General features: G+C 46.6%; 1 protein-coding gene across 1 annotated transcript; it reads right to left on the reverse strand.

The window, feature by feature from the left end:
* Positions 1–51: 51 nt before the first annotated feature.
* Positions 52–7,026, reverse strand: LOC120658315 (bromodomain-containing protein DDB_G0270170-like). Its single transcript, XM_039936568.1, has 10 exons — positions 6,636–7,026; positions 5,997–6,033; positions 5,733–5,808; positions 5,589–5,634; positions 5,388–5,486; positions 2,086–2,154; positions 1,631–2,000; positions 1,323–1,477; positions 686–1,196; positions 52–580 (listed from the first exon to the last, which is right to left on the reverse strand). Exons 1-10 carry the CDS (start codon positions 6,924–6,926, stop codon positions 513–515), a joined length of 1,722 nt encoding a protein of 573 aa, XP_039792502.1. The 5' UTR covers positions 6,927–7,026; the 3' UTR covers positions 52–512.
* Between the last annotated feature and the right edge of the window lie 3,504 nt (positions 7,027–10,530).

Below are 10,530 nucleotides of genomic sequence, written 5' to 3' on the forward strand. Positions count from 1 at the left end.
TTTATTTGTCAGTAGATAAACCTAACAGGCAGACAGACAGGCAATATCTCATACCACGAACGAACTATGGCGCACGATTTCATGCTCAGTCGCATCTTGCGACCGGTCACCATAACGCTGAAAACTCCTGAATAATCTATACAGATGTTTGCCTTCCCCTGTGGTTTTTCTACTACACATCAGATCAGAATCGCTAAATCTCCGACCGCAGCTCAATCGCTGTTACAACCAGATCCTCTACGAACAAATCCACCCAACACATCTATGCATGCTATCATCCTAAGCTACTATGCGATTACATGACAGGCTCACAATTGCAGACGCACCAGGTCACAGCACGGCAGATCAACAGCGACCAGAAACCCCAATGCTGAAGTTGGCGGGTACCAGGCCACCAGCACGATGCGGCGAAGGCCCTTGTCGCCTGGTGCCTGTGGCGGCCTTGACTCGGAAGCAAGCACAATCCAAATGTCAACGTTGACAATGTTGGTTCAATGGTCTCCACGGGTTACTCAATCAGCAGTATGTGTCTGCATCTGATTCACCACCAGTTGTGCTGCAGGTGGGAACATCATTGGTCCTGAAAAAGGGCAGATCGGTTTAAGGGGTTGCCAACTTTGAACAAAAACCAGCATGAGAATTGGAAGATTATGCAGACTATTGCAACTGAGACTTGGATTAGCACCTGGAACAGCATTGAAACCGTTCACGGTAAGCTGCAAGGCTGGGTGTCCATGAAGATTATTATGGCTGCCCTTCATCTCGACACCATGTTCACCTCGATTTATTGGAATTTGTGGTATGGATCCACATTGCTGGCTTGCTAATGCTTCAGAATTGGTCCTCTGCACGGTGCTGGTAGAAGCATATGGCATAGGATGTGCCTGAGATCCTGCCAAATGGCTTGCGCTGGCAGCCCAACCCTCAGTGGCATGGCCACTGTTATTAGGTGGTTGCTCACCTGATGCCACTACATCGTTTGGTGGTGCCATTGCTTCTGAAAATGCAGCTAGTACAGGTGGCTGAAATGAGCTTGGTGGTGCTTCACCATCTCCTACCCAGCCACGACCAAATTTTGTTCCAGGAGGAAGGCTTCGCTCAATTCGTCTTGATGCAATTTCCCAGCCAATAGGGCCAAGTTGTGCAGCAAAACGTGCCAGGCTGCGGGAATACGACTGCTGCAACTGAACCCCGACCTGATAAAAACATTGTGTTAAAGTGTGGTCGATCATGTCTTGCTATTCTCTAATGTTCATGGAGGCTGAAATTATATTAGTGTATCATCATTTACTTATAGGGCAGAATTAGTTGGGACACTCAACTGGTACTAGCAGCTTCTTCGTCCCATTGTAGGAGGACGATACCGGCAGATCATACATTGAACTGGATGGTTGAGACTCGTAATATGTGCTTCGACGACTATCTTCCATCAGAATTGGCTTCTTTCCCATTTTTTCGGACCACATGCTCCCGTAACCTGGAACAAAAGTCAGACAATAACCGAGGTTATAAGAAAAATGAGTTAGGCAAATTGGATGCAATGCAAGTCCTTTGTTCAGTCAGTACTTGTTAAATGCTAACATCTTGAAAAGACACTTTTTGAAAGAGAAAATGGGAGAGAAGTTAAAACCTGAGTAACCTTCCATTCTTTCTGTTTTCAGCTCGCCAGACCAGTTGTGCTCATTTCTCCGATTGGCAAAAGAAGCTCTCAGCACATCTGCAATCATTGCTTCTTGCTGTGCATGACGCCCACTATTTACAGCATTAGCAAGTGTTGCCCCAGAAAAGTCTGCAGTAGCATGTTCTGATGGTGGCCTCCCAACTTTTTGTTTGGCATTGTTCTTGTTTGGAGGTCTGCCCCTACGAGGCTGTGGCTTTGGTTCTTCTGGTTCCGGCTCTGGCTTTGGTTCTGGTTCCGGTTCCGGTTCTGGTTCACTGGCATCGCTATCTTGCCTAAGATTCTCAAAATCCTTTTTAGCAATTTCTTGAATACCACGTGCCTATAATGCATGGCATATGGATGTTAAGTACACCATAATTCATGATTATATTTAAAGATCATAACCTGTAGATTTAATGTCTGACCTGTCGATAATATATTGTATCTGGTGAATTGTAGCACATCGCATTTGAGCTTATCAAGAACACATCATCCTGTAAATTGAAATTTCAATCATGTTGAATTAGCTTGATAAAAACACCAATAGCATTCTGAGATCAGGAAAAAATAAGTACTTTGCAGCAGCACTGCAGGAATGATAAAAGCAACACATGTTTGTTCCAAATAAAATCTGACATTCTTCTAGCATGACTGCACAAGTAAGACGTATGCTTTCAAAAACACTGTGGTTACACATGCTACAGTTTGCAGTTTTGGTTCTGACTAGCAAATTTACTCGTAAGAGATGTTCAGCAAAGATGTTTGAGCACAGAAGATTATGCATACAAGTGGCTTGTAGTGGTGATGTTCAATGCAAGACAGTCGAATGCACAGTGAAATGCAAATCCATGATGTTGGTAGCAATATATATAAGGCTCCGTTTGGATGTTGATATTGGAGAGCTTGGCATTGTATTGGTTTCAATACCAAATCAGGCTAGGTATTGAAATAGACTCAATACCAAAGCTATTGTTTGGATGTAGATAGAATTTTTAGATGGAATTGAATGAGTCAGCTAATATCAATTCTCGTTTGGATGTGCATCTCCAGAAATTGAAATTGGCATCCTCCTCCACCCCCAGCATGGCCATGGCCTCGGCATCCTCCTCTGCGCAGCCCTCACCCCGTCATCCTCCTCCTCTAGCATGGCAATGGCAGATCTCAAGTGGCTGGGGCGGACCTTGTCATCCTCCGCCATGCGCCTGCGGCTCGCTGTCCCCCTCCGCACCTCGCTCGTCTTGCGGAGGTGGGCATGGGAGGGGCGGAACAGCTCGCCGTGCGGAAAGGGCAGGGGAGAGGCGGTTTGGCTCGCTGGTCGGAGAGGAGGCACGGGTAGGGCGCGGCTACTCACAGCACAGATAGGGCAGGGGAAGGGCGGCAGCCCACTAGCCGGAGAAGAGGCAAGGAAGGGGTGGCGCAGCTTGCTGTGTCGAAGAGGGAAGGGGAAGAGGCGGGACGGCCCGCTGGTCGGAGAGGCAGACAGGGAAAGGTGAGCACGACTCGCCGGAGAGGAGGCAGGGGAGTGGTCAGGGGCGGAGTTCCGGTGGCGGTGGTCGGGGCGGAGTTCTGCGATGGAAGAAGAGAAGCGACGATCCAATTCATCCCAATACGGAGGGGTGAGGCTCCGCATTCACGAAGGGCTATTTTAGTTCAGGTTCAATTCTTCGGTATTGGTCCCCAATACCAATTCCAAATTTTGTAGACATCCAAACAACTTGTATTCACTAGATCAAATTCCAATTCCCAATACCGAGCTCCAATACTGACATCCAAACGGACCCTAAATCAGGAACTTCTCAAATAGTAGGTCATTATAAGTAAAGTCATTAGCTAGAAGCCAACAAACTAAGGGATATGTTAACTTTTCATGAAATGACTCCACTTGGTCGTGCATTACAAAGGTCGAAATCATCTCATTTTACCAAATGCCTGCCTCACCTTTCAAACAAGCTCATAATTTCCACTGAGGCCCACATACTTCACAATAACAAATGATTTAGCAACTGAGGTACAACTTGAATATGATTTGCCAACATAAACAAACACAAATGAGGCAAATGATCTCTGAGTTTTTGTAGACCATCCTTAGTATGGTGTGAATATAACTTACAAAAGGGAAGAATATAAGCTATTTAGAGTGCTCTTTTTTCTCAAATAATGAGATTTTTGAAAGCGTCGAATCAAAAGTAACACAGGCAGAACAATGCTCGCATAATTTTTTGCTTATCTAGAACTTTAACACCATATGGTGCACCAGTCCATCCCTGTGCTATCATGTACTTCTAAGATAGCATGAATTCATTCTTTTCTAAAAAGATAAGGTTGTTTCATCTTGTGTAACAGCATATCTAATCAAAATATCTTTTCCATCATAAAAAGCCTACAGTATTTATGGCAGTATGTGCAACGTGCACTTCTTGTGTCCAAATATTTTTTTGATACAATACTGTTATCGTGCACTTGCATTCCTAGTTATATCTACTCGAACCCTAAATACCACCAGCTGCAGCCTGCAGTAGATGATCTCATGCAAGTACAACTAGGTGGCTTATGTTATTGAAAATGATGCTGAGTTCACATCCATACATTGCAGCAAACAAAAAGTGACATAAGATATCTCAGAGTATGGGAGTTTCTTCTAGGCACATCAACAGAACAAATGTTTAACATGTACTCCTTCCGTCTTTAAATATATGAAGTTCAGGACAAGCTAATTAGTTTTAACTCAGCCAGATAGTTGAAAAGCACAATCCAGAGATATCATGCCTCAAAAAAAGTTAGGGCGCATAGCACAACCACAAAAATCCAAACAGGCAATTGTCTGCTAACCTATTACAATCGTGTCTCAGTCTATATGTAGATGTTAGTCTCTACTCTCAATGCTTGAACTGCTGTAAAACAAATAAAGAATACACAGGAGAATTTCAAATGCAAAATAGGTCTTTCCTTCAAGTTTCTGGATTTACGCGCATATGTAGAGCAAATCAATACAAACAACAACTGATTGGTGACTGAATGCAAACATAATCTTAGATATGTGTTTTTTTCTATTAAAATCCTGTAAAGGTCATGGAACCAATAAAATAGACCCTGGGTGTAAGTGCTTCACCGGAACAAACAATATAAGACTAAATTTGATTAAGAGTTCACATATCTAAATAAATTGTTAGGAGAGTTTACATGATAAATATATATATGTTGCACAACTCTTGAAAGCATTTAGATTGCCAAAAAATCAGTTGTGCAGTTACGAGATCCATTACACATGGAAGACCATCAGAGACAGTACCTAGCAGAAAAACACCCAGGTGTCCAAATAACTATTTCTAGTAGTGTTTCAACATCTCTGTGCAACAGTCCAAGAAAGTGCCCATCTGCTCCTAAACTGTGCAATCAGCATAGAGCAAGAGGCTCCAGAGGCAACAGTACAAAGAGTTTCTGACCAAACTTGGGGACACAAAGATTTTACAAATGTACTGTAATAAGAATCTAGAACGTGTGTGTATAGGTAGGTCAGGAAAAAAAACATGTTGCAGGAAATGACATGGTGATGAGATAAGTAAGCTAGCTGATATAGCAAACTAAGTTAACCACAACCTTTCAGAAAAAAAGGTGCAACAGTTTATTAGTGGTTATTACCAACCACAAACAAACACCTGCGATTTGGCTAAAGAAAAATCCAAACAAAAGAAAAACACAAACAATCTAAACAAATCCTATGACCCACCTCAAATTGCTCCAAGTTGGAATAGGCCCCCTTATCAAGCTTCTTCCTTATTGTCGAAAAATCCATTGGATGCTTGATAATATCATGATAGTCAGGCAACTGGCCATAAATGCACATGAACAGGCAAACAGTCAGGTTCAAAAATCAAAACCAACAAACCAAACATATATAGAGTCATCATCTTTGAAAGCACAAACATACCTCTTCAGGATCAACAGGCTCTGAGAATACACCATAAGTGTCCTTCCTGCAAGAAACAAGGACACACAAAGATGAGGAGTCCTGGAGCTGAGATTGGACGAGCTGAAGGTCAGGAAGAACAAAGCTGCGAGCACAGCAACTCACTTCTGTAGCCTATCAAGGATGAAGACCAATAACTTTTTGTTCGGCAAAGGTGTTGTGGGCCCGGAATCTGAAGGTTCTGTCCAATGAACAAATCCAACCCATGAGCACATGGCGATCGAAGGCACAAGCATTAGTTAAAGACAAGGAAATTGGAATGCATCCAACAGTAAAAGAATTAAAAATGGCATCTTTGTGCACATTTGTCCAGGTATATTTTTTGCCCCTGGAAATCTGAAGAGTAAATGCCACAGAAGGAGCACCAACCTTCACGCCCAGCCGTCGCTTTCCTAGTCTTTTCTCCCTGCAGCAGCAGAAGCGGAAGATAAAAAGATATTTAGAAACAGAACATCCTATAAATAAAAAATGCTTACAAGAATCGAAAAAAACGGGGTAGAAAATACGCAGCAGAAAAGGTGGGGCATTCGTTTACCAGCGCCAGTTACCAAGTACAGTGATCTAACGAGGGCGCGAAATGCAGCGAAATTTGGCGCGAGAAGCAGACAAAAACCAAACCCGAAAAGGCACGCCTTTAAAAGCTTTGAGCCGGAGCGTTTAAAAAAATTGCGCCAATTATTGTGACGACAGGGCGATACGACTCTGCGAGGGTTTAGGATTATCCCCCTCCCAAATGATTGGGAGAGCTGCTCTCAGGCTGGGCTGAGCAGAGCGGGGTTGACCACTGCGCGTCTCACTACGGAGATAAATAAATAAATGCGGCCTTTTCATACCCGAAATAGCAAAGAAATTTCCTCGGGCAGCGCGCGGGCGCGCAGATCCGTACGCGCTCCGGGGCCAGGGCCCCCAAATTAGGTAAATTCCGGTAGGGATCGACAGAATTGGCGCGGATTCGGCTCGGATCGAGTCGGAGTCGGAGAAGAGGGGGGAGAACGGGAGGGCGCCCACCTTGGCCGATCCGTCGTGGAGGCCCATGACGAGGCGGAGCTTCTTCTCGCGGCGGCCAGAGCCGGATGCGGGCCCGTCATCGTCCTCGTCGTCGGCGCAGCCGGGGTCCCGGCGGTTGGAGCGGCGCGCCTGGGGCTGCTGCTGCTCCTGCAGCTGCTGCTCGAGGCGGAGGCTGCGCTTCTGGAGGTCGAGCAGCGACGGGCGGCCCTTCTTCTTCCGGCGCCGCGGCGGCGGAGGCGCCGACATCGCCGGGGACCGCCGCGACGGTGGCGCCTGCTGCTGCTTGCCCATTCCCGGCGTTCTTTTGGTTTTTCTTCCTTCTTTTTTTTTTCTTTTGCCCCCGGTTTTGTGTGGGGGGCGCCGTTGGCGTTCCGTGTTGGGGGGCGTGAGCTAGCAGCGGGGAGGTGGGTAGACTTTCCGGTGCGTTTTCTTTTTCTTTTGGGGGGCGTTTTGGATGCCTGCACGTGAGGAGCGTGTGCGCCTCAGCGCCTGTGCGATGCCGAGCAGCCGAGGTGTGGAGTGGCCGGCTGACGTTGCTTGCGTGCGCGGCTGAACCGTGCACCCACCCATCCCAACCCAGAGAGTCGATCGGAAAAGAATTCAGAACCTGGTGGCAACATGGACGTCGCTCGATCAGAATCAAGATGTGAGAACCGCCCAATTTAATACTATTTTAAATGAACCGCCGGTCATTATCATACAGATGAGAGTTAACACGTGCTGGCCGGAGAGCGTGCCACGTGTTATCCCACATCTAGAGACACGAATAACCGACACGTCATTTATCTAAAATAATATCAAATCCGGTAGTCCCGGTATGCGCTCCAACATACGCCCAGAATCAGCATATGCACATACCGTTTACAATCGAATACATCGCCAAAAATCCACAAAGAGCAGTTTTATATTATCAGAGTTCACGGCTTAATATTACAAGTTCAATATAGGTGGGTTTCCAGCTTCACTTTACAAGTCTTGGGCTCACGCGAGTCATATTAAATAGAGACTTAGAGCTTATTGAAAATACATGCTCTCACGAAGCTCGATTACGATAAAGACTTACTAAAGTAATGACGCCTTGCTCAAGGACATCACTACAGCCACCACGACCTACTCTTCCCCCGCGTTCGGGTCAGCGGGGTAGAAGTGGCCGAACACCACTTCGGGTTCACCTGCAACTAGGTTTAGAAAGCACCCTGAGTACAAAAGGTACTCCGCAAGACTTACGCGATTAAATAAGCAAGGATCATGCATTGGCTCAATTAAAAGCTTTAAGGTTAAGTAATTAATGCAAAGCATTAGCTCTCTACACTATCACCTAGCAGAATTAATTAATCTTGCCCAAACCCAAACAATTTTAGTTGATTAAGCGAGTAATACAACTATAACTGTTCATAGCTGTAACACGAACCATTCTCAGCATAAACGACAATCTATGAGGAGTTCATGGGTTAAAGAGCGTGCTCATAACCGAGAGCGCGGCAATTCGAATTGGTTATAACCTTGCAAGGGTGTACTACTTTACCCACACGGCGCGAGGACCATGCGACTCACCCAACCGGCCAGAGTTGGATAAGGGGATACTCGCGTCAACCGTTCCCAACAAGGCTCAACCGTTGAGGGTACGCCCAGCTTGCGCGTGGAGACTTAGTTCCACCGAGGACATCTCTAAATTTTCCTACACATAGTTCCACTCGGGGACCTGCTAAGCCTCCCTGCATAGCCCGTTGGCCACGCATCTGGGACCGGGCCTCAATGACCAAGTCAAAGAAGGTAATTGGTTTATCCGTTCCATTATATTGGATATGTGGTAGCACGGAAAGGTGCTCAAAACCAACGTCATCCACTCGGCCCTTAATCGATCCAAGCGGACTATGCCCATGTGACTTCATTCTCTAGGCCCTACCATTCCGCTCGAATCTCGATACTACCAACTTCTACTTGCCCCAGCTCAAGTGCGATCAAGGATAAACAGGTAAGTGTGATACTCCAAACCATTCCTTTCTAGCAAGCAATATAAGTATTCTAAGCAGGGCTAAGCATCTAGTCAGATTAAGTAATTAACTATCTAACTAGTGTCAAGAATAGGGATAACAAATCAAGGATGGATTATGCATGAAGATAGGTATCAAAATGCAATACATACATACTACATTTATAGCCCAGCAATACCCAGTGGAATAGCTAAACTAAATTAGATTAGAAAGGTGCAAGGAATATGCTTAGCTGCTTGCCTTGATTAGCTTCCGACTCGACCACGAACGGGATTCCGGGTTCAGGCTCCACGGACTCGGCGGGTTCCACGGGTTCGTTCTCCGACGGTCCGGTCACTAAAATGCATGAATGCGATGCAAGAATTAAAGAATGAACTAAATAGCAAGCATAAATCATGAAATAATTTGAGCATGCAGAGCACATAACAAAGAACTCATGAAAATTGGTTTTGCAGCAAAAGCATTTTCCTATAAATAACCATAAATAGATCAATTTTCAGCTACTCTAAGCAAGACAAAACAGAAAAGGCATGCAAACTTAACTAAACAAATCCAAGAAAAATATCATGGAAACTAGGTAGAAACACAAGGCTAACAAAACTGGTTTTACTAATTTCTCACTTTCCAGCAAAAAGTTCTATATTAAACCATATTTTGGACAGCAAGCACGAAATCGAAATGAAACCCTAACCAAAAGCAAGGAATCAAGTGAACAAGCTGCACCACTGAAAACTACACCTCACAAGGAGTCTAACAAAATTTGGTTTGGCATTTTTCTAGCAGTACACAAATAAATAAGCAATAAACTCACTTTTGCAAGATAAAACTATAGATAAATCTACAACAAAGTAACATGCAAAAAAAAATATTTTTCTTGAGTATATCTCAGCTAGAGGAACTCAACAAAACAAGTTTCACAATTTTTGGAGCTACACATGATTTTCTATGGATTTTGCAAGTTTGCAGAAAAACTAAACCTAATAAAACCCTAGCTAAATCGCTAGGTGCACCCGGGTTCCCACACCCGCAGACGCTGACGGGTGGGGCCCGCTAGCCAGCGACCCACCGGCCCGAGTCAAGGCCAACCAAGGGCCTTGACCCGCGGCGGGGCGCGGCCACGGCGCGCACGCACCGCGCGGTGCGCGCGGACACCGCGCGCGCGGCGGCGCCGGCGGACGGCGGCGTGATGCGGTGCGGAGAGGCGGGGCCGGAGCGGGGCAAAGGGCGCGCGCACGGGGAAAAGGGGGTGGCGGCGAGTCTCACCAGGGGCTTGGACGGCGGGGAACGACGGCGAGGCGGCGGCGGCGGGCGAAGGCGCTCGCCGGCGGCCCTGCAGGGAGGGAGGAGGGGCCAGGTTAGGGGCAAAATCGAAGGATGATGACACAAGGGAGCTCCCCAAGCGAGGAATCGCGGCGGCGCTCACCGAAGCAGGGAAATCGGCGGCGAGGAGGGAGCTCGGGCCGGCGGCGTCAATGGAGGGGAGCGGGCTAGGGTTTGCGGCGGGGAACGGGGACCGGCCGGGCGTGGATAAGGAGAGGGGCGAGGGAAGAGAGAAGGGGCGGCACGGGATGCGAGGATTGCCGGCATGTGGCGCGGCTCACGAGGATGGCCGGCGGCGGGGCGACGCGTGCGCGCGGCACCGAGCGAAACAGAGGAGAGGGAGAGGGAGAGGCTGACATGTGGGCCCGGCTTGGGATTTTCTTTTTCTTTTCTTTTTTTTTTCCTGAGTCGTGACAATCTCCCCCCTTAAGAAAATCTCGTCCCGAGATTTAGGTAGACAAGAGGGGAAGGATAAATTTCGGACTAGGTTGAGGCCATATTCACCTAGACAAGATAAACATCTAAGAGATGATGCACCAAGGCAGGGATGATGTGGTGTGAGACATTCCTAAGGTTTTCTT

Source organism: Panicum virgatum, chromosome 2N, assembly GCF_016808335.1.
Source record: "Panicum virgatum strain AP13 chromosome 2N, P.virgatum_v5, whole genome shotgun sequence".
Taxonomy (NCBI): Eukaryota; Viridiplantae; Streptophyta; class Magnoliopsida; order Poales; family Poaceae; genus Panicum; species Panicum virgatum.